General features: G+C 34.4%; 2 protein-coding genes across 5 annotated transcripts in view; one reads left to right on the top strand and one right to left on the bottom strand.

The window, feature by feature from the left end:
- The window catches only part of COG5 (component of oligomeric golgi complex 5), a 385,795-nt gene that overhangs the window by 267,000 nt on the left and 94,052 nt on the right, over window positions 1–24,743 (bottom strand). The gene's annotated exons all lie outside the window — the stretch shown is intronic.
- On the top strand, window positions 447–1,938 carry GPR22 (G protein-coupled receptor 22). Its single transcript, XM_072653063.1, has one exon. The coding sequence runs from the start codon at window positions 556–558 to the stop codon at window positions 1,855–1,857; it is 1,302 nt and encodes a 433-aa protein (XP_072509164.1). The 5' UTR covers window positions 447–555; the 3' UTR covers window positions 1,858–1,938.

Here is a 24,743-nt window from a genome sequence, read left to right as displayed (position 1 = left end):
GAAATCTTTATATAAGAAAACATCTTAAAGGGAGATCTACATTTATACTATTTATACATCAATACTGAATATGCAATAAGTACATTTTTTAACAATTCAGAAATTTTTATTGAATTTTTAAAAGTAGTATATATGTCAATGGATTTTAAAAGCATTTTATCCTTTCTTTTTGTATAAATGAAAGTGAAAAGTTATCTTTACAAAGACAAAAGATGTTTTAAATATTTAAAATGTTTTACAATACATAAAGGAAAGTCTTAGATTAATAATTCTTCAAGAATAAATATACAGGTACGTGTGTGCATACACACATGTATATATACATTCTAAATGTCCTTTTACAACAAAGTGAACTTAGTTAACTAAGACTGACAAAGTTTCTTCTTTATAAATTTGCTCAGCATCAAATCCAGAAATACATACAAGACTGTAGATATTTTTGACAGGAAGAGTTGAGCAGACACATTAGGTATCTATTCAAGTGATTACAAGTATGGAAATCAAACAGTTTATTTTATTTCACTTTCTAGGAAAAAAAACAACTGCTCCAAAAGAATGTGTTTCTCTCCCATTCTGGAAATCAACATGCAGTCTGAATCTAACATTACAGTCCGAGATGACATTGATGACATCAACACCAATATGTACCCATCATCATCATATCCATTAAGCTTTCAAGTATCTCTCACTGGATTTCTCATGTTAGAAATTGTATTGGGACTTGGCAGCAACCTCACAGTATTGGTACTTTACTGCATGAAATCCAACTTAATCAACTCTGTCAGTAACATTATTACAATGAATCTTCATGTACTTGATGTAATTATTTGTGTAGGATGTATTCCTCTAACTATAGTTATTCTTCTACTTTCACTGGAGAGTAATACTGCTCTCATCTGTTGCTTCCATGAGGCTTGTGTATCCTTTGCAAGTGTCTCAACTGCAATCAATGTTTTTGCAATCACTTTGGACCGATATGATATCTCTGTAAAACCTGCAAACCGAATTTTGACGATGGGAAGAGCTGTCATGTTAATGACATCCATCTGGATTGTCTCATTTTTCTCTTTCCTAATTCCCTTTATTGAGGTCAATTTTTTCAGTCTTCAAAGTGAAAGCAGATGGAAAAACAAGACGCTTCTCTGTGTCAGTAGAAATGAATACCACACTGAGCTGGGGATGTACTACCACTTGCTAGTACAGATTCCAATCTTCTTTTTCACTGTTATAGTAATGCTAATTACCTATACCAAAATACTTCAAGCCCTAAACATTCGAATAGGCACAAGATTTTCAACAGGGCAAAAGAAGAAAGCAAGAAAGAAAAAGACCATTTCTCTGACCACACAGCATGAGACTACTGATGTATCCCAAAGCAGTGGTGGGAGAAATGTAGTTTTTGGTGTAAGAACTTCTGTTTCTGTCATAATTGCTCTCCGGCGAGCCGTGAAGAGACACCGAGAACGACGGGAGAGGCAAAAGAGAGTCTTCAGAATGTCTCTGTTGATTATTTCAACGTTTCTTCTCTGCTGGACACCAATTTCTGTTTTAAACACTACCATTTTATGTTTGGGCCCAAGTGACCTTCTGGTAAAATTAAGATTGTGTTTTCTAGTTATGGCCTATGGAACTACCATATTTCACCCTCTACTATATGCATTTACTAGACAAAAATTTCAAAAAGTCTTGAAAAGTAAAATGAAAAAGCGAGTTGTCTCAATTGTAGAAGCAGATCCTATGCCTAATAATGCTGTAATACACAATTCTTGGATAGATCCTAAAAGGAATAAAACAATTACTTTTGAAGACAGTGAAGTAAGAGAGAAATGTTTAGTACCACAGGTTGTTACAGACTAAGCAAAAAACAAGTTTTCACCAAATCCCCATTCCCAGGAATTTTGTTTTGTTTTGTTTTTTTAACTGTAAAAAACATGACTGCCAAATAAGGAGGAAATTTTTAAAGTATTGGTTATCCTGTAAAATTTCAATATTAAATGGTAAATAGATTAGGTCTTATATATTCAACTTCTTCATTATTTAATGTATATGTTGCATGGCAGTTTGTTAAAGTAACATCATTGTGTATATTTTGTCATTATTCTGTCCACTAGAAAATATTCGTGTAAGTCATATTTTCTAAAAAATTAAAATAAATGAATAGCCTTAAAGCAGAATACACTTTTAAAATTCAATCAAAACCTGTATGCTTTATTTTTTTAATTCAGTTTTCTGAGCCATTTACCCTAGATACACTTAAGTTAATGTTTAACCTGAATATCATTTTAATTTAAAACCTCAAATTATAATTCAAATTAATTAGAAATAATTCAGTTTCTTAAGCCAATCATTGTCTCATGATAGCCCATATTTACAATAAGTAACATAGCTAAAAGTTAACCTCATATATTCTTTCTTCTATTTATAATTACGTATAGGAAAAATATTAGCAACTCCTTTTCTCAGTTTTCAAGACTGAAAACCTGAATAGGCAAAGGATTAAAAAGAAAATTGCAAACTCAGGTATATTAATAAAATATCACATTATATAATGAAAAAATCTAAAGCAATGATTTTTATATGACGAAGGTAGCAATAAGCCTACAATATGTAGTTTTCAAGAAAGTAAAAAAATAAATAAAAAATACCTTTAGGTTTTTCTTTTAAAAAGTAAATTACATTTTTAAATTATTGGAATTAAGTATAAGAGGGAGGAATGTAAATGGATTTTTTACGTGTGAAGAACATAAGATACCACCAGCAAATCCTACTCTTTTTAATTTTTATAATAAACTTCAGAGCTGCCTCCAATATCTAATGTGATTTTTGTGACAGGACTCCAGCCTCACAGTAGACAAAATGCAAGTTTTATTTGTACCTTGTTTATCATTATCATCATAACACACCCATCACCATTTTTCCTTCTGTATCTCATTCAGACACAAAATTTTGAAGCTCCTCTTTCTTGCCTTCAATGGATACTAGGAAACTATGAAATTATTGATTGAAATAATGATTCTAAGGCTTGCAAATGATCCATGATCTACTCATCCCGAATAAGCAATGGTCATTCAGACTGAGCAAACTATGTCAAATGATTATTACTATTATGTAGTTTTTATCTCCTGGGGAGAAAAGGTGCTTATAAAAAATAAAGCTGTCTTGAATTATTTTCCACTTATCTGTATGCTATAACAACAACGTAATAAATGCTAAAAATTGTTGACAAAACAAGTTTTTAAAAGGCACTTTCCTCTTACCAATTCTTGAGAGTTCCTTCAAATCATATTATCCCCATTTTCTCGAAAAGGATATTAAGGCTCAGAGAAGTTATTTAATTAGAAATCCTAGGAACTGACCTGGGAAGGGCCTTGCATTGAGCAAGCCTATAATCAAACATAAGTCTTCTGACAACAAAACCAGTTAGTTCACTTTCCACTAGGACTTATTACCTCAACATACAAACATCTGATTTAATCAGCATAACAATTTTTTTCATTTCCTTGTTTTGTACTTTCTTCTAATTGAGCTGAATAAAATACAAGTAGTAGCCATTTTAAAATAATTTTTTCACTTAAAATATTCTAAACAAAAATTATATTGTCTTTCATATTATTTAACTCCTTCACATGGATAAAGAGGATTTGTTAACTTTGCCTGGCTGAGTACCTTAATACTAAGAGAAAAAGCAGTACAATGCAACCAAATAAAGGTCTGAGGTCACAAGAGAAACAAAAATATTATTTGGTACTAATGCTAACGTACTACAGAACCTTGACAAAGCCACAGCTGTCCTGTGCTTTATTTCCTAGACCAATTTAGTAAGGAAGTAAAAGGGAAACAAAGACACCATATTTTGACAAAATACAGTATAAATAAGCAAGCATATTCATGTACAAAGAGCTCTAAGGTTTACAAAGCTCTCATTCCACAGCAACACCTTGAGGTGATTAATTATTACAACTGATTTCTTCTGTGATACTGTCAGTGTAGTAAGGTCTCTGTGGAGGAACTTCTGGCACAAGTGCAGAAAATAGAAAAGACTTAGGGAGCTGCCTGAGACCTACCAGGTTATCTTGCCCAAGGTCACACAGCTAAATAGGTGACAAAGGCAGAATTAGAACCCAGATCTTCCTGACTTCAAGTCTAACATTCTATCACCTAAAGCAAACTGCCTCTACACTCTCATTTTGCAGATAAGGAAAGTAAGGCTCAGAGATACAGATATTCAATGACTTACTCATAGTCACAGAGATAAAAATTTAGGGAAGAAAGTCACCTTTCTATATGACACTGCCTCTCCAAATAGTTGCTCTTCAGAAAAAAAAAAATTCAATAGCAATAGTTTTTTACAGAAGAGACCAAGTAATTTTTCAATTTCTCATTTAAAAACATTTCCTTTGGTACTTAGTATTACTTGATAGTCTCTCTTCTATGTGACAGCTTATTTTGAATAAGGTTCAAACTTTGACAACATTCCACTTGACAGCAAGACCTTTAGTAAATTTTGTTTTCAAATAGAGATATAAATTAGTCCAACTATTCTTAGGACTCCACAGAAAAACACTCACAACAGAGTTTTAAAATATTTTAGTCTTCAATTTCAACAACTTCAAACCACCCAGTTTAAAAATCAACGTATGACAGAAGTCTAATTGCTTCTGGTATCCCTTAGAACATTACACTTGAGTTAGTAAAGTGTAAAATGCAAATATTGTAATTTAGAGAGAAAAAATAATGTATTACCTGACAGTCTCCAATAGCTTTTTAATTTGCTAAATAGTGTGTAATGGGTACACGAAGAGAGTACTTAAATAGATTTGAACCTGTGCTTTAAAAAAAAAGCACAAGATTTATTTACATTAGAGGACATAGTTTATAGGAAGTCAGCCTGACTAGCTTTTATTTCTAATTAAATATTTGTTTTGTAGCAAATCATAAACAATTTTTATCCTCCTCCTTTCTTCTGCATTGAACTCAGTTTTTTTTAATAACACAAGTGATTTTATTTTTCTTTTTATTTCAAAGAATTAATACATAAAGGACATAGCTGTTTGCATTTGTTTCTGTAAAATAAAAACTGATAATATAAAAACAAAAAATGGCAATAGTAAATTACTTGATATATGTTCTTTAAAGCCTTTTGCAGTTTTCTTTTTTAAACCATATTCCAGAGAATTAAAAAAAACAAGTATGAAACAGATATAGGATTCCTTCAAAAGAGGAATATAAGGAATGTTGACTGATATTCTAAGGAGCTACTCTGTAAAAACTGTGGAGTTTTTATTCTACTTGTTTTTAATAGGGGGAGGATGTTGTGCCCCAAAACAGAAACCTACTGTACAGATGTTCATCTATTATCTAAATTAAATTATTCACAATTACCTGTTTAATGAAATTTGTGGTATTCACAATACATTTCTCTGTCTTTTACAGTATGTGGTAGTCTCTTTTCTCATCCCTCCAAATAAGTGTACCTGTTGCAGTAAAACTTTGATTACCTAAAATTCAAATAACCAAAATCCTAAAGTAAGAGAAACAATTTGGCTGCACTATACTTCTACAAGAAAAAAAAATCTGAAAGAGGTTTACCTCAAAGTTTTGCTCAAAACAATTTTCAAGTTATATCCTAAGATTAGTACACATTAACTCCTCACTAAAGTAACTATCAATGAAAAAATTTTTTTTTCTAGTTAACCAGAAAATTCAATCATGCAGAACATAATTACATATGTAAGTATGCCAGATAACGTACATTTTACTATAAAAGGAAATATTTTCAGATTATATTATAAATATGTCTAATTATCTGAGGCATTCTATTTATTTTTCTATAAGTCTTCAAAATAAAACACTGAAATTAAACATTTTCAACCAGTTTTTCAATTAGTAATATAAATTATCAAATTGAAAAATTGAGCAATATTTGCTATTTTAAACATTATAATCATGCCTTAGATTTATGTACACTGATTTTCTTTAATAGGCTCCAGGCATATATAAGATAGACTTTAAGATCTACTTGAAGAAGGAAAGAAAGGTAAACTAAGGTAAGCTAAGTGACTTGCCCAGGGTCACACAGTTAGCACATGCCTGAGACCAAATTTAAACTCAGATCTTCGTGACTCCAAGACCAGGTTGGCTATCCACTGTGAGGCACAGCAGTAACATATTAGAAATTAAACAAAACACTTCATTATGAAGAAATCATAAGTACTGTATGCTGGAACAATAGTTTATTCTAGTAAGTATCAAGAAATGAGGGTACTTTGCTAGTACCCTCACTTCTGTGTGTCACTAAATATAAATTTCAAATACATTGGAAGAAGTGCTTTGTAAAGTTACTTAACAGTGTTAAGTACATCAACAGCAAAAATAAGTAAATGTCTAGATTTAATCATAGCCCAAACCGTTATACTAAAATATTACATCTTATGCATTCCCCAGCTGTGGGAAAGCATATGCACATGTGTGCGTGCACACACACATTCCAAAGAATTCTTAAATAAGGTTTATTTAACTATATTGAAATGTATCTAAATCTGGAATCTATTCAGGTCAAAAGTCCAGAAAATTATATAGACTAACATTTCACAAATTAGTAAGGAAACTATTAGAATATTCTCTTCATGAGCAATATGACAGAGTATGTTTAATATTGATAAAGAAATAGTATGAAATTCAACCTGATATATTTAATTTGAAAGATATGTGCATGTTAAACCTATTTTACTAGGATAAAAATCTGAATTAAATCATTTGAGATCTGAACCTCCAACCCAAGAAAGTTTAATTTGGAAAATTATATTTTTGAACCAATACAATAATTCCAATGAAATAAATTATAGAAATATACTGTGTATGATAAATTACAGACCCAATAAAAACGTAAGCACTTTTTAAGAGAAAAAGATGACAAAATGATCCCACAGACAGTAGATGGAAAGCAAATTATTCCTCTTATTTGGCCTAAGATCTAGCTAATAAGTTGACTGAAGATTCAGAATTTTAATCTAACCAAGTAGAATCTCCTCTTACTAAAGAAGAAAATATACTGTAGTAAGACAAATGAAATATCATTAAATTACTTTAACTTAATATTTATTTCTGTAGAAGAGGAAAGGTAGTAAATTTGAGTATAATATTCATTCTTAAGAAACTGCCAGATTGATAGAAACAGTACTATTACTTGTAAAAAGTAGTGCAACCATAATGTTTAAGTATATTTTTTTCCACTTATTTTTACAAGACTACAGCCATGATTGTGGAGTTTTACAGATTCACATTTTCTTACACTAAGTAATACTGATACAGTTGTCATCACAACAAGCATCTCTAGATGACTGGTGCAAAGTGAGAGAGAAAAAGCTAGTTACTGCCAAGAGTATTCAATTTATCAATAAGAAATAATTTATTAATCATTCCAGTACTCATTTAAGTATCCACTAATATGTCAGTACTATGGCAGACACTGGAAATACAGAGACAAAAAAAAATCGACTTGCCCCACAGAGATTACATTTTATCTGGGAAAACAACATACATACAAAAAAGTAAATACACAACATATATACAAAGTCACTATGAAGTAAGTTGTAATGACAGAAGAGGGGAAGGAAAGATAGTTGGAAAGAAATTAAGAAGAAGTTTGGAGCTTGTAGGAAGCTAGAGTTTCTCAGAGATGGAAGTGAGGAAGGAATACTGAGAAGCAGAAGTGAAGAAAGAGTGAATTCCAGGCAAAGATGATAGCCCCTGTCAAGACAAAGAGATGTGGGATAGAATGTGCGTGGAAAAGCAAGATGGTCAGTTTGGCAAGAACAGAAACAGCACGAAGGGGAGTCATTTATAAGTCAGGAGAGGTAAAATGAAGGCAGACTGTGAAACACTTTAAAAGTCAAAGAGAGGATTCTGCATTTTATTTTTGAGTCAAAGGGAACCACTGGAGTTTTGGGGAGTGGTCAGAGCTTTAAGAACATCACTTTGATAACTATGCAGTGGATGAATTGGAAAGAGAATAACAATACCACAGCATTACAGATTTTTTTGCAGGAAGAGACTTTAGAGGTAATTGAGTTACCCCTCTAATTCACAGATAAGGAAATTGAGGCTGCAAGAGGTAAAGTGATTTGTGGAAGGGTCACATGGCTCGCAACTATCTAAATGTGAACATGAATGACAAAATGGATGATACCGCTGACAAATAAGAGAAATAGAAGTGTGTGGGGTGGATAACAACAGAGTTCAGCTTTGGGCAAAGGATCAAAGATCGAAGAATAGAAGGAATCTAAAAAGCTCCACATTTTATAGATGAGGAAATTAAGAGCTAGAGAATACACATGTCCCATAGGAAATAAGTAATAAAGCCAAGATTTGAACCTGGATCCACAAGTACAAATAAAGCATGCTTTCCATGTACCAGAGACTTGAATTTTGAGATGACTGTGAGGCATCCTGTGTGAAGTGTCCATGAGCTCCTGAGAGAGAACAGAGATGGACACAGACCTGGTAGTCCCTCCCACAGAGATAATTTAAACCATTGGCGCTAATGGGATCCCAAAGGGAAGGTGGATAGAGGGAGGAGAGAAGTGAGTATATGACAGACTCTTGGACTATGCCTGCAAGGGTCTGGAAAGGCCAGAAAAGAGATGAAAAAGCAACCAAACAGACAGGAGAACCGAAAGAGAGAACTGTCATAAAAATCTAGAGAGAAGAGTAAGCCAAAACAAAAAAGATATTTGAAAGTATCAAAAAGATAATCAAAAAGAATTAGGACTAAGAAAAGACTACTGAATATGGCAATTAAGAGAAAATTCATAATGCCCAAGAATTAAAGCTGGAGAGATGGAATAAATAAAATACCAACTACTACAAAAAGAGAGAGCAACTCCATCACAACTTCAAGAAGAGACTCAAAAGGGGGGGGGGGGTAAGGGGGAGGGATTACATTTTCTGTCAGATTGACTACCTAGAAGAAATTAATATCAAGAGTGAAAAAAAAATGAAACAAAGGCTCTGGAACAGGGATACATGTTGGATACATGAATTTTTTCAAAAAAACTATTTTCATAACTATTTCAATATAATTTACTTTGCAATCTTTTGTATTTTATTTTACGCATTTAAAAATATTATTCTAAGAAGAGATCAATAGGGTCCACCAAATTTAAAAGGGAGTCTATGACACAAAACCTCCAGAACTTCTGCTTTGAAGTAATTAGTTAGAAAAAGAACAAATAACTTGAAAGAGAAAGTGGAAAACTTTACTGAAATAACAAGACTCCCTGAAAACTTGAAAAGTTCAAACAAAAATCAATGACTCCATAACACAGCAAGAACCATCACAACAAAATCAAAAGACTGAAAAAATAGAAGAAAATGTATGTCTGATATAAAAAAAAACCTGACCCAGAATATAGATCAAGATGAGATAATTTAAGAATCACTGGCCTCCCTGAAATCGATGATTTAAAAAACAACAAAAAAAAACCTGAACACTATCTTTCAAGAAACCATAAATGAAAACTGTCCTTATCTATTAAGACTAAAGAGCAAAATAAAATTAGAAAGAATCCACCAATCACTCAACACCAAAAATCCCAAGAATGTCATAGACAAAATCTAGAGATCCACATCAAAGCATCCAGAAAGAAGTAGTTCAAATACCAAGGAATCACAGTCAGGATTAGGTAAGCCCTGGCAGCCTTTACTAAAAATATAATTTACTATTTCAATTGATGATTTCATCAACTTCCATGGATTTAACTATCATCTCTATACTGATAATTCTCAAATTTACCCCAAACTTTCTGCTGACCTCCTCTCTCCCATCTCCAACTGCCTTTCAGACACCTTGAAGTGGATGTACAGGAAATAAATATTTTAAACTCAAAGAGTCCAAATCTCAATTCGCTGTCTTTCCCCCAACCCTTCCCTTCTTCCAAACTTCCCTATTTACATAAACGACATCACCATTCTCCCAGTCTCCCACTCTTCACTATCTCTCATTTCCTCCCCAATATCCAATCTTTTGCCAAGGCCTGTCTATTTCATCTTTACACCTTTGAATATGTCCCCTTCTGTCCCCTGACACTACTCTGGTATAGGCCCTCACCACCTCCACATTTGGAGGTGTAATAACTTGCCAATAGGGCTACCTGCCGCAAGTCTCTCTCTACTCCAATTCATCTTCCATTCAGTCACCAAAGTAACTTTCTCAAAACACAGCTCTAACTATATCAACTCCCTACTCAATAAACCAGGGCAGCTAGATGGTGCAGTGGATAGTGCAAAACTGCAGGAGTCAGGAGGACCTGAATTCAAATCTCACCTCAGACACTTGACACTCACTAGCTGTGTGACCTTGGGCAAGTCACTTAACCCAACTGCCTCATCTCCAACCCAACTGGGTCATCTCCAGTCATCCTGATGAATATCTGGTCACTGGATTCAGATGGCTCTGGAGGAGAAGTGAGCCTGGTGACCTGCACAGCCCTCTCTCATTCAAAACAAAGTCAGGTGCAAGTCATGTCATTATTTCTCTGATGGCATGGTCTTCTTCAGCAATGAAGGATGAACACACTCAATAAATCGCAGTGGCTCCCTCTTACCTTTAGGATAAAATACAAAATCCTCTGATTCTCAAAACCCTTCAGAGCCTATCTCCCTTTCCAATTTTCTTACCATAGACCTTACTTTAAAAGTTACCCCCCTCCCTCATGTAAAAGTAAGCACCCTGACACGTCCAGGATGGCCTGCTATCACAGGTTCTTAGATTTGCTTTTCTAAAAGGAAAGCAACTTTTTAGGGGTCAACAATCACTTTAATCAAGCACATATATCATTCACTTAATTCAGGGGAAAAAGTCAACACCCTGAACTTCAGAGAAAATACAAAGAAATAATAATCAGCAGACAGGGCTTCCAACTGTCTGACCATAAGCAGTACATACATCACAGATCAACAGACAGATTCAACTGTCTGACCATTACATGCATACATAATTACCAGAGAGAGAAGCACCAACATCTGGGTTTTCAAAACCAGACTCCTTACAAGCTATCCAGAGTCTCATCTGGCCAAACAAACTTCCAATGAGTAAGCTCCAAAGTAAAAACTCACCTCAATGTATTTATACACTTTTCAGAGTCAGAGGGTATCACAACCTAGAGAATCAGTGCCTCATTAGAAATTAACAAAAGGTGTGGGACTCCCATAATCAAGCTTTCCTTAATGGGAAGTCCCATTAATGGGTGGAGAAGATCTTTAACTCTCATCATTACCATTACACCCCAACACTCACTCTCTCTCTCTCTCTCTCTCTCTCTCTCTCTCTCTCTCTCTCTCTCTCTCTCTCTTCCTCTTCCTTTCCCTCTCCCTTTCCCTCCCTCCCGTCCTCTCTTCAATCCAGTAACACTGACATATTTTCTACAAACAAGACATAATGTCTTGACTCAGGCATTTTCTCTAGTTGTCTGCCATGTCTGGAAAGCTTTCCTTCTTTCATCTGACTCTTGGCTTCCTTCAAGCCTCAATTAAAATTCCTTTTTCTACAGGAAGCCTTTTCCAATCCCTCTTAATTCTAGCAGTCTTCCCTATGTTGATTATTTCTTATTTATCCTGTGTATAGTCCGCTTATACATATGTGTTTACTTATTGTTTCCGCCACTCTACTATGAACTTCTTGAGAGCATGAACTGTCTTTTGCCTTTTTTTGTCCCCCCAGGACTTACCATAGTGCCTGACATATAGTAGGTGCTTAATAAATGCTTCCTGACTGGCTGAAAAATGTGAGATCTTGGAATATCCTATTCCAAAAAGCAAAAAATAGATAGGCTTACAACCAGGAATAACATTCTGAAAAATTGAGCACAAACAAAAAAAATGAGCATAATACAGGGAGGGAAACAGACCTTTACTAAAGATATAAAAAGAGGCAAAAGACAATTCTTGCCCTCTAGGAGTTCACAATATAATGGGATACATTTAAACAAATAAAATAAAGTAATTAAATGATTAAATAAATGAGTTGTTAAACAAAGAAATATTTAACAAAATCAAACTTTTTAAAAGTAAAGGATACTCATAAGAAAAACTTTTGGTCATCCTAGGCCTAGATCGGCAATTTAATAAAAATTAAAGGAACCTTAGTACAGTAGAAAGATCACTGGTTCTGAATTCGGAGGATCTGAGTTCAAATCCCCCCTCTAACAATTACTGCCTATGGGACCTCTGGTAGTCACAACCTAATTTTTTTATTTGTAAAATTAAGTAGACTTTAAGATCTCACTGAATTCTATAATAGATCTATGTTCTCATGATCCTATTATATTGAACATTCACCTATGCTACTAATTGATTACAGAAAGCAATCAACCAATAAGCATTTATTAACTGCCTTGTACATGATGTGCCAGGTACAGTGTATATATATCCTCTAGTGTTTATACTGGGTATACAAAGACAAGAAGTAGTAAATCTTTTTTTTCCAAGACCAAATACTATTAAAATACTTCCAAGAGAGAAATTACAAAGCTGAATACGTTCTGCCATGGCAATTTTTCAAAACTCAAAATTTTTATTGCATTTTTCCCCCAACACATACATTTGCTTATATTATCCCTTCCAATAAGGAATATCATGCTTAGAAAATAATCTTTACCTACTGAATCTATTACATCTTACTTATTTGTTAGGTTTAGGGATAAATATTTGGTAGTGACCTAGCCAAAGTCATCGTAATAACTAAATTGATGATAAAAATAAACTGACCTATACTGCTTCCTTCAGAAAAAATGAAACAGCAAAACTGATTAATGTGAATACTACGGACTTTGTTTTAGTTGATAACATTTAATTTGCTAATATTAAATTAAACTGGAAACTAGCAGTACAGCCTGAAGTCAGGAAGACTTGTCTTCGTAAGTTCAAATCTAGTGTCAGACACTTATCAGCTATGTGAACCTGAAAAGTAACATAACCCCGGGTGCCTCAGTTTCCTCATCTATAAAATGAGCTGGAAAGGGAAATGAAAAACCGCTCCAGAATATCTGGCAAGAAAATTCCAAATGGAATCTCAAAGAGTTGAATACAACTGAAACAAGTGAACAACAACAAGGACACTGTAAAAGAAGGAAAAAATACCATAATAATTATTTTGGCACTTCATTACATGCTCTTCAGTCAATGGAATAAATGATGCAGATGTTGAACTTCTAAAAGAAACAACACAGTTGATTATTCCCATTTAACAATTGAAATTTTAAGAGCATCAACTATTGCAAAAATAACCTTTTAAAAAAATAAGAGAATGCTCTACACTTTCATTAAAAACACTCACACTATAGGCATTAACATTTTGTCGACAGAGGTGTCAAATATGCACAAGAAAAAAAGGCTATTTTTGAGTTTTTACTTCATTCCATGAAAAATCTCAGGTAATCAAGCTACTTAATGACAATTCTCATCATGTATTTCTCTTATTATAAATATAAACTAATTACGATATACTATTCTCGGATACTCTTGATCCCTTTTAATACTTCAACTCAAAAAATTTTATGTTTTATAATGCAACATTTGTAATGCATAATAATTCCTTCTCTAATGTTTTCTTAGTACATTTAAATAAGTCATGTTTTTATTATCTTTTCCAATTTCTTTTTATATTAAATCTGAATATACTGTTTTTCTTATGCTATCCCACCAATCAGATTTAGAGTCTCAATTCTTTGAATATCTCAGTATGATCTCTAATTTAATTTCCTATTACATCTTGTGAAAGTTTAAGTTGCAACTATAGCTGATAAATACCAGTTTTATTCCAAAATATTACAAAAACCTGTTTTTCACATGTGGCTGGATATTCTTTAATTCAGCACATTCTATCATTCTTATTTCATCATTTTAAGACTTATTATACACTTCATTAGCCATTTTTATTTACTGAATTATGTAATCATCCAATAAGTTGTTATTAGTAATCTTGGAGAAGAAAGAAAAAAGAAGAAAATGAGGCCAAGAGAGACAATCAATAACACTGAAAGTCCAAAATAATTGCATAGCTCAGTTGAAAATAAAGCCATTTTACAGAAAGGCTAGCCAGTTAGTGATATCTTCCAACCAAACAGTAAAAATAACTGATCTTACAGCAATGAATATAATTTTTTGAAATTATATATGAAAGAAAGGGAGTAATATAGCTAAATAGATAAATGAATATACTATTTTTATCATTTATGTGTTTTCTCTCTGTTATCAGGTTTTTGTTTCTTGTTTTTTAAAGAGTAAACAACATGATTACCTGGACCAACCAATTGATTAAAATAAATGAAACCAGAGCTGAAAAAATCTTCAAACAAATCATTAGACAAGTACAAGTTTTCACTATTACTGCACAATAAAAGAAAATTTACAAACACAAAAAAAGTGGAAAATTAGTTCTGTGAAAATTATACATGTAAACAAAGTACATAAACTCTTTACTTCTTCATTTAAAAAATAAAGCCTTTGACAATTAAATTTGTAAAAGACATAAGTGACAGGAACTTGAAAATTTGAAAAAGCTGCTAATAAGCAACTTAAAAATAGAAATTAGACAAACATAGCAGTAACTATGAAGTCCTAAACAGCAAGTTGGTATCCATATCCAATTAACTATTGAATTTGAAATAATAATCAAAGTAATCTTAAAATTCTCACTATGTTAATACATAGCCCTCAATTCCACCGAGAGAGATTCAAGAAAGCAAGCAACAAGCAGTTATTAAGTACTTATGATGTGCCAAGCACTGTGCTAAGCTCTGAAGACATAAAGACAAAAACAGTCTGTCTGTCTGTCTGTCTGTCTCTCTCTCTCTCTCCCCCTCTTCAAGGAGTTAGCAACCTATCTAGAAAGACAATATGCAAACAACAATGTACAAATAAGACATATACAAGATAAATTGGAGATAATCTCAGAGGAAAGGCACTAGCATTAAGAGCGATCAGGAAAGGCTTCTTGAAAAGAGTAGGATTTTAATTGATACTTAAGGGAAGCCAGGAAGTCAAGAGGCAGAATGAGGGGGCTGAGCATTCCAGACATGAAAGAAAACAAGCGAAAATGCCCAGAGTTGGGAAATGAAGTGTCTTGTGCAAGAAACACAAAGAAGTCAATGTCACTGGAAAATATACCACATGGAGGGAAGTAAGGTCTAGGAAGACTACGAAGACTAGAAAGTTAGAAAGGCGTCAGGTTATGAAGGGCTGTAAAAGCCTTAATTTGTCAGCTGAGTGGAGAATGGCTTAGAGGAGGGAGAGATTTGAGACAGGGATATCAACCAGAAGGCTACTGCAATAAATAAATAGTTATTTAATGATGAAGAACTATATCAGAAAGTAAGAGGCAGCTAAGTAACTTAGTGGACACAATACTGGGCCTGAAAGCAGAAGACATGAGTTCAAATCTGGTGTCAGACACTTTCTAGCTGTGTGACTCTGGGCCAGTCACTTAACCTCTGTTTGTCTTAATCCACTGGAGAAGATTTGAACCCAAATGAACAACAACACTCAGAATAGTAAAAGTGCCAGAGGAGAGAAGAGAGCAATCAGTTAAAATATAGAAAAGGTAGAATCCATAGGACATTGCAATTGATCCAATATGAGAGGTCAGAAGTTGAAGATGATATCTAGAACATTCACCTGGAGGACTGGGAGAGAGGTAGGGCTCTTAATAGTAATAGCAAAGTTAGATAGAGGGAAGAATTTTGAGAAAAAATAAAAGAGTTCAGTCTTGGATATGTTGAGTTTAAGATGTCTACGGAACATCTAATTTGAGATATCCAATAAGTCATCTGAGATTTGAGACTGGTGGTCTGGAGGAAAAACAAGAGCTAGATAAATAGACGTAAGAATCATCTGGACAGAGGTGATAACTGAATCCATGAGAGTCCATGAGATCACCAAACAAAAGCATGCATGTAGGGAGAAGAAAAGAAGGCCTAAGACATAACCTTTTGGTACACCCACAATGAGGGAGAGAGGGCCTAGACTAAAATGCAGCAAAGGAGACTGAGAAGAACTGTTGGAACAAAATGGAGCAGTGTTATGAAAACCTAAAAGAGAATCACGGAAGAGAAACTGATCAACAGACAGGGTCAAAGGCTGCAAAAGGAGTCCTTCTGTGTTCATCACAGTTTAATTTCACATATTAGCCATGAAAAAGGTGCAAATAATATACATTAAAAAGCAAACCTCTTGCTGATTGTACTTTTGAAGATACATATCTTTGACTTATATATGAATAAATTAACATTTTCCAGGAACATTTCCATACAAAAATCATTAAGGATTCATGATCAAAACCACGTATGCCTGCGTTTTTATCAAGGTTACAGATGGTGTGTAGGATTGAACACTTTGGCTTAATAAACCACATTAGCTGATATATACTCCAGTGTTTGATTTTTACCCCAGGTAGCTCCAGTATGTGGTTTTATTTATTTATTTTGTTGTGCTAGCAAGGTTATACATTTCACATATCAATATCCAAAGAATTCAGAGGAGATTTAAAAATTACTTAGTATAGAAACCTAAAGGCTTTCTAACTTTCTGGGGCTATAATTCAGTTTAGTTTGGTAATGTATGGTTTTATGCTGTACTTGTAAACGGCTTTTAAACAATAGAATCAAAGAAATCCTAGATTTACATAAAAGGGGCCCTCTAAAGGTCATTTTACAGATGAGATAAAAGTCCCAAAGAGGGTGGTAAGCGACCTGCCCAAAGGCACAATGATAGGCGGAGTCAAAATTTCAACCCAGATCCTCTAATGCCAAATCTAGCACTCTTTTCTTCTGAACCAAACTGCTCCCTAAATAACACAGCCTAAATGGTTTTAAAAGTTATTTCCTAGAGCTGAAATAATTTGTCACATATGGCTGTTAGTATAGGTCCTCAAAAATATTCACTCTCTTCTTTTATAAATTCAAGCACTTGTCTCCATCTGCCTTGGGAAATGGAAAAAAATATAAAGAATACTATATGGAACGTTTTACTTTCCATTCTTACAAGTATTACTGTATGTCCAAGAACGTCACCTCTGAATATAAAATAAACGAGGCCTCTTTGAAAGAAAAAAATACACAAGTACAAGAACTAATACTGATTATAGTGTGAACTCAGGTTTTATATAAATAATTTTTGAACTAAAAATACAGCTTATGTTCAGACCAAAACAGTAATTATGTAAATTTTGTGTAAATACTTAAATTACTTAAAATCAATTTACTTTAGAACACTTCGTTATTAAAATTGTGAAAATGATGCTTTTTGTCTGCACAGTACTCTCATATCTGGAAACCCTCTCCAACTCTGAACTGAACCCTCACAAACAATTAAAGACAAACATCCAATGTGTCCAATACACTATATGACATTCTGCCCTAACCACGCTAACAATGGAAGGAGGTAGGTTCCATATGTTTTATCTATTCTTAAGGACTTTCATTCCCCTTTCAATCACTCAATTTGGCTTCCTGCTAGTGATTTTTTCATTTAGGTTGTGGTAGTCACTGCATATATTGTCCTTTGGATCCTGCTTATGTCACTCAGAATCCATTCACACGAATCATCCTCTTTAAGTTCCTCATATTTGACATGTCTTAATGCACAATATATCCCATTACATTTGTAACATTGCTTTTGTTTTTGCTTTTTCGGGCAAGATCCAATAAATGGGCTACTACTACTAATTATAAATATTCTGGTATATGCTGGATCTTCCTTTTGTCTTTGGGTGGATATATCCACAGCCACTGAAAATACATGAAGATAAGGAGCATCGTGTGCAAGGAACTGCAAGGAAGCCAGAGTAATATGACAGTTGAGATTTTTTTCATAATTCCATACTTAGATCCATAGCAGTCGAAACTATTCATAGCTCTGCCAATAATGTCTCAGTGTATCTCTCTTCCCACAGTGCCTCCAACACTGATCACTTCAGATAACAATCTGAGTTGCTTTAATTTGCATTTTTCTTATTATAAGGAATTGGAGTATTTTAATTTTGTCTCTTATAGTTTGCAATTCTTCTTTTGAAGGTCAAATCCTTTGACCACTTATATAATGGGGAATGATCACTGATGTTAATATTTGCACTGACTCCTTACATATCATAGTATATTAGTTTTGTTGGTGATATTTGATACATATTTTTCTCATCCACCATTTCTCATTCTAACTTCATTAAGTTTAGCCATGCAAAAGATTTTGAACTTCATGTATTAAAATAATCTACTTTGTCCTTTACAATATCCTTTATCACAAGTTTGGCTACAAATTCTGCACACAACCCCCAACCTAGATGTAAAAGGTATTTTTTTTCATTTTATACTAATTTTTATGTTATGATTTTCATACTTAGATTATAAATTCCTTTTGAATATATTGTAACATGTAGTGTAAGAATTTTATCTACAGACATTTTCCGTCATTTGGCTTTCCAGTTTTTCCAGAAGTTCTTATAGTAAAAAGAAGTCTTCTCCCTAATAATTTATGTTCTTCAGTTTAAATGAACTACTATTTTGGGGGTAGAGAGCTCAGGAGGATTAGGACCTCTGGTGTGAGGTCCTGCTAGGCCCTTTTCAGGATTGCTCATCCATCTTTGGTATCTGTCCACCTGATTCACCCAACTCTCACCTGTGACTCCAAGAAGTCATAACAATAAAAACAATTCTGAAGCAAAAAAAAAAAAAAAATTCTACAACATAGTCATTGATTCACAAACATTTTTGTAGTTCTCAATTAATGACTGAGTACAAACTACCTATTATGAAGGAAAATAATACCACAGACAGGTCACTAATTGTTGCATCAAAAGATTAATTTGCAAATGTACAAGCAAGAACTTATTGGGAAGTTAGGCAAATGCAGAAGGAGGAAATAAATGGAGTCACAGGAAAAAGGGAAAATAGATCATTCACCAAATTTATTCTGAGTTGTCATTTTAATTATTTACTTTCTGCTGACTTGAGCTTTAATGAAAATCTATTCCTAACATAGTTTTAAAAATAAATTATACAATGAATTTATTTCATTTCAATTATAAGACAGGAGTAGGTTATGATTTAAAAAAGAGGTTGTTGGAGACTAACATGATTCTTTTTTAAAAATAAGTTTGGATTGTTATTCTCTGCTCCTCACATCACCATACAGTCCCATGTATCTATCTCTCCATTCCCCTCTCCCAAAAAGCCATCCCATGTGACAAATGATATTTTTTGGAGAGGAAAGAGGAAAAGAAAAACAACTGATCTATACATCGAAAAAGTCCAAAAATATATTCAATAGGTAAGATTTGAAGGGGGTCTGCATCAGTTCATGAAGATCTTCTCATGCTTCTATGTATTCACCATATATATCATTTCTTATAGGACAATAATATTCCATTGCATTCCATATGTGCATAGTACCACAATTTGTTTAGCCAATCCCTAACCGATGGACATCTGCTTTGATTCCAATGTTTAGCTATCAGAACATGGTGCTATAAATATTTTGCAGTATGTGCAGATTTTTCTTATCAAAGGCTTCCTTGAAGTACAAGTTCAGTAATAAAATCTTTAGTGCAAAAGATAGATGTTTTAGTTCCTTTATTTGCATAACCCCAAGCTGCTTTCCAAAATGGTTTACCATTTCACAGCTCTCCCAACAATGTATTAGGGTACCTATCTTTCCACAACTCCCCTAAAATTGCTGCCATTTCTTGTCATTTTTGCAAATTTGCAGGATGTGAGAAGAAACCTCAGAGCTGTTTTGATTTGTATTTCTTTTATTATCAGTGATTTAGAACAATTTTTTTCTGTGGTTGTGAATACTTCAGTTATTCTTTTGAGAACTGTGTGTTCATATTTTTTGATCATTTATCAATTGGGGAATGTCTATTAGTCATATTTATTATACATATACATATGTGTATGCATATGTGTGTGTGTATATATATATACAAAATTTTTTTTTTGGATACCCAATTCTCATCAAAGAAATTTAATACAAAGATTGTTTTCCTAGTTGATCACTTCCCTTTATTCTAGATGAATTAATGTTGTCTGCACAGAAGCTTTTCCATTTCAACCTCCCTCTCTTGCTGTACATACAATATTTTATTCCTTCAGTTACTTTAATCTTTTTTTTTGAGGTGGGCCTGTTCACACTGACTTGTTTCTCTTCTCCCTTGTTCCCTTTCTCTCATCTGATAGTCCCCCTTACTCTCCTCCTCTTCCGATAGTCCTGTTCCTTAGTTTTTAATTCTTATTTTGTGGTACCCCTTTACAAACAGGATTTCTCTCACTATTATCATCCATATTTCCTTTCTGTTTATGTCCCTCATTCTCTGACTCATAATCATCTGGTCTCTCTTTTCTCTATATTCTTTATGCAATTAAAACTGCCAAGGTATCCATTTTTGACTCTTCCCTCTAGGGGGCCTATACTACCTAGTAGGGCTTATCCCATGAGTTCATTCCCCTTTTCCATTATTTCCAGAGCAATATCAATTATTGCAGGTTTCAGAGAGGACACTATCCCAGGGTAGGGTCCCTTTCCCACCACATTCCTGTTAATGAAAGTCACCACTGATTTATACCCTGTAATTGAGCTTTTTTTCCTACATTTGCCTAGAAATGTCCTCCCTTATGTCCATGTTCTCCCACTCCTCTACGTTGTCAGTTGTCCCTAGGGGTTCCAACTCTGAACCCTTCCCCCTCCCAGGACAAATAGGATTTTCAAGCACCAAATTCCCTAGACCTCATCCATTCACTGACCATCTCTCTTCATTCACAAGGGCATTCATCTGTGGGACCCACCTCCAAAATAAAGTCTCCTTCCTTTCCCCACCTTTCCCCTCACTCATTCACCTACAGACTCTTCTCTTTCTGAAAACACACTATTCCATTCCCTCATCATTCTGGGTACAGAATAGTCTTGTATTACTCAAATGCCCCTTCCTTTGTATTTGAAGTTCTTCCTTCTGATGGCTTGCAGAACCTGTTGTTTATGAAATGAATTGTGAAATTTAACCACTACATGTCTTGAAGTTTTCAGCCCTGGTGGCTAGTTTTTGTTTTTTCTGAAAATGATCTGTGAATTTTTTCAATTGGAATTTCATTTTCTACATTTAGAAGTTCTGGGTTGTTCTCTACCATTATTTCCTTCATTATAGTATTAAGGTTTTTTGTTCTGTTGGGTTCTGGGAAACCAATAATTCACGTTATATGAATATATTCTGTGCGTCCTGAGTTTTCATTTGCATAGTGAGTATATTTTATTTTAATGTTACTTTTTCCTTCTCTTATTTTAGGTTGTCCCTCACTTCCTACTCTATTGTACTCTCTTTTGTTTATCCAGTGAGGTTTCTTATTGTGGATTCAAGTTTTTCTGTGCTGTCGTTATTCTGATTGGCAAGACATAAATTCTGCTCACATAATTCTCATGTCTTTTTTAAATCATTCAATGATAGTGTTATGATTCCATGTTGTTCTCAAATTCCACAGTGCTCTCTTTTTCATCAAATGTTGAATCATTTTCATTTATCTTGCAGTATTTATTCATAGGCACCTGAACTCATTTACTAGAGCCAGAGACCATATTTTCCTTCTGTTGTTACTGTTTTTCATATTGAGGTATCTTTATGTTGAGTATTCTTCTTCCTGAAACCTTTGGTACTTTCAGTGTTTTTTCTCCCCTTATTTTTCTTATCTTCCACTTCCAGAACCCCTTCCCTCTACAGTGGTTTCCTTGGTTGCTGGATCTCAAAGTTTTAGTCTCTTCCCATACTGGGGAATTCATGGTTCACTAGCCTAGGCCTTTCCCCAAGTGACTTTTGGGTATTAGTACTGGCCCCAGCAGGATGCTGTGCTCTTTTCTCAAGCATGGTGGAGTACTACACAGCTGCCCACATGCACAGTGTCCTGTCTTGGTGACCCATCCTACCTCTTCCATTCCTCTGTTCTCTAGTCTGGTATTAGCAGTTGAGAACATGCTTCCCAAACACTGGTACTTGCAGGTTGCATCCCTGAGCAGAGTTTTACTTTTGAAAAGCTATGGCCAAACTGGCTGTGGAGGCCTGAGCAAATTTCCACAGCCTGGAGTTACCACAGCACTGGAAAAAGGGAAGGTAGATGAAAGTATAGGAGTAGGTTATGAGGTAAGCCTGTGCCATGTCCTTGAGTCTATGAGTGCAGCCTCAATGGTGATGTAGGAGGTGGGGGAGGGGTGCTGAGTATTAGTTCCTGTGTCTTGGGTTACGCTTTTTTTTAACCTTCTTTGGATTCTGAGGGTCCTAGACAGTGGAGGCAGCTGAAGTTCCTTTATTTTGGGTACCTAATTTCTGTCTTGGGGAGCTTTGAAAGGTTATAGAGATCATAGAAAAATCTGGCTGCCACCTTGTTGCTCATGTGATCTAATAATATATGGTTCTTTTAAAAAGAATGAACAGCTTTTTACCCCAGTTTTAATTACTTTATTCTCTGTTTTCCTTAACTACTTTCCTACTGCTTCTGATACCTATCTCCAATTTAAAATTCATTACAAAACAAATTTTTTTCCAGTGATAAAAATGTGGTTGAAGTGTGATGAAAATATGGTTGAAGTACAACCTAGAGGAGTCAAATCAGTCAATGAAGGAATCCATTCATTTGCACACATAAGTAGGAACTACCAGTACTGGGTTACAATTCACATCCTTATAATGACTGTGTGACTTTTGTAAAAGTCTTTTGTTTTTCTATTGATAAAGACAGAATAAGATGGGGTCAATACCTACCAGAATAGCTTTCCTACCCACTGCCAATCAAATGAAAACTTAAAAGTCATAGCCCATCATACAAATCCCACTACAGTCTGACAACCTTATAATATGCTATTCTCCTTCACTCACTTTATAGCCTTACAGTCAAACTAGATGACTTGCTTTTCTAGGACTTATGTGGCCCTGTTCTACTCCCAGGAAGACACAACATATCCCACTTAAATTTCTTCACACACTTAGAGGCTCAGGCCAGGAGCCACAATGGCCATGAAGCTCACCAGATGGATCTGCCCAACAGTGAATTATGCCTTTCTGAATTTCTCAGAGAATATTATTTGTGCCTCCCAGCCATTTATCACATTCTCACTTTATCTAGCCTAGACCCTGACAGAACCAGGATCCACATAGAACTAAATGCACTGGAACATTCAGCTGAATCTAATCAGATGAAATTTAACAAGGAATAAAATGCAAAGTCCTCCACAGATTCAGAAATAACCTTCCCAAGTACAATATGGGATAGGAATGACTAAGCAGCACTTTCTCTGGAAAAACATCTATAGGTTGCAGTGAACTACAACTCATGTTGCCAGGTGTCAGGTAAAACTGTTAATGAGATCTTGGGTCCCCACATGTACAAAAATATTTAAAGCAGCTCCTTTTGTGGTGGCCAAGAACTGGAAATTGAGGGAATGCCCATCAATTGGGAAATGGCTGAACAAGTTGGGGTATATGAATGTAATGGAATACTATTGTGTTATAAGAAACAATGAACAGGCACACTTCAGAAAAACCTGGAAAGACTTATAAAAACTGATGCTGGTGAAGTGAACAGAACCAGGAGAACATTATTCAAAGTAACAGTCAAGTGTGTGAGGACTGCTTTTGATAGACTTACTCATTCACAGAAATGTAAGAACCTAACACATTTCCAAAGGACTCAATGCAAAACGCCATTCACATCCAGAGAAAGAACTATGGAGTCAGAACACAGCATGGAAGCAGACTATTTTCTCTTTTGTTATGTTTTTCTCATGGTTTTAATTAGTTTTTCTCATGGTTTTAATTAGTTCCCATTAGTTTTAATTCTTCTATGCAACATGACTAATGTGAAAATGTGTTTAATAGGAATGTATGTGTAGAGCCCATATAAGACTGCATGTCATCTTGGAGAGGGAGGAGAGAGGGAGGGGAAGAAAATTTGGAACTTAAGGAAATGCTGAAAAAAGAAAATAAATAAATTAATAAATTTGGGGAGGGGGGAATGAGATCTTAGATTGCAGAGGAAATTACAAGACTGAGAACCTGGCTGGTTCTGGGTCCCATGCCCTCTGCTCGAACCACATCTTAAGGGTTATGGTTCAGTTAGGGCTGTCATATTTTAGGCAGGTCACTGATAAACTGAATAGGATCACAGAGTCAGAGCTATGCAGTGTGGAGAAGAGGAAATTTTTCTTCAAGTTGAAGAAATACCATATGGAAAAAAAAGATCATTTACTGAGTCCTAGAATACAAAACTATAAGTAACAGGGAGCAGCTACAGAGAGGCAGATTTACACCTTTATGTAAAGAAAAACTTCTTTACAACTATGGTTATCCACAAGCAGACTGGGCTGCTTTGAAGAGTGAGTTTCGCCTCTCTCAAAATCTTCAAGAGAAAGGTGAATGCCCATTTGGGATGCTGTCATTTCAATTGTGCTACTATGCATCACCTTGTCTTATGTCCTCAAAGAATTAACACATGTTTTGTTCACAATAAGAGCTTAATAAATGACTTATATATGGATAATTCTTATTCCTGCTGCATTTATCCTCTGTGACTATGTCTTTCCCCTACTCTTTTTCAAAAGATTTTTCCCTCTGGTACTTCCTACACCAGTGGTACAAACTGAAAAGAAAAAGGAGCTATTAAATTATACATAAGCATCCCTGTGAGCTCCATATTAACTTGGAAAACTATGCATTTTTG

This window comes from Notamacropus eugenii, chromosome 3, assembly GCF_028372415.1.
Source record: "Notamacropus eugenii isolate mMacEug1 chromosome 3, mMacEug1.pri_v2, whole genome shotgun sequence".
Lineage (NCBI taxonomy): Eukaryota > Metazoa > Chordata > Mammalia > Diprotodontia > Macropodidae > Notamacropus > Notamacropus eugenii.
This window is presented reverse-complemented; position numbering and strand designations above follow the sequence as displayed.

What these genes read in the sequence shown, in the direction of transcription:
- GPR22 (XM_072653063.1), top strand. Translation starts at nt 556, where the DNA reads ATGTGTTTCTCTCCCATTCTGGAAATCAACATGCAGTCTGAATCTAAC.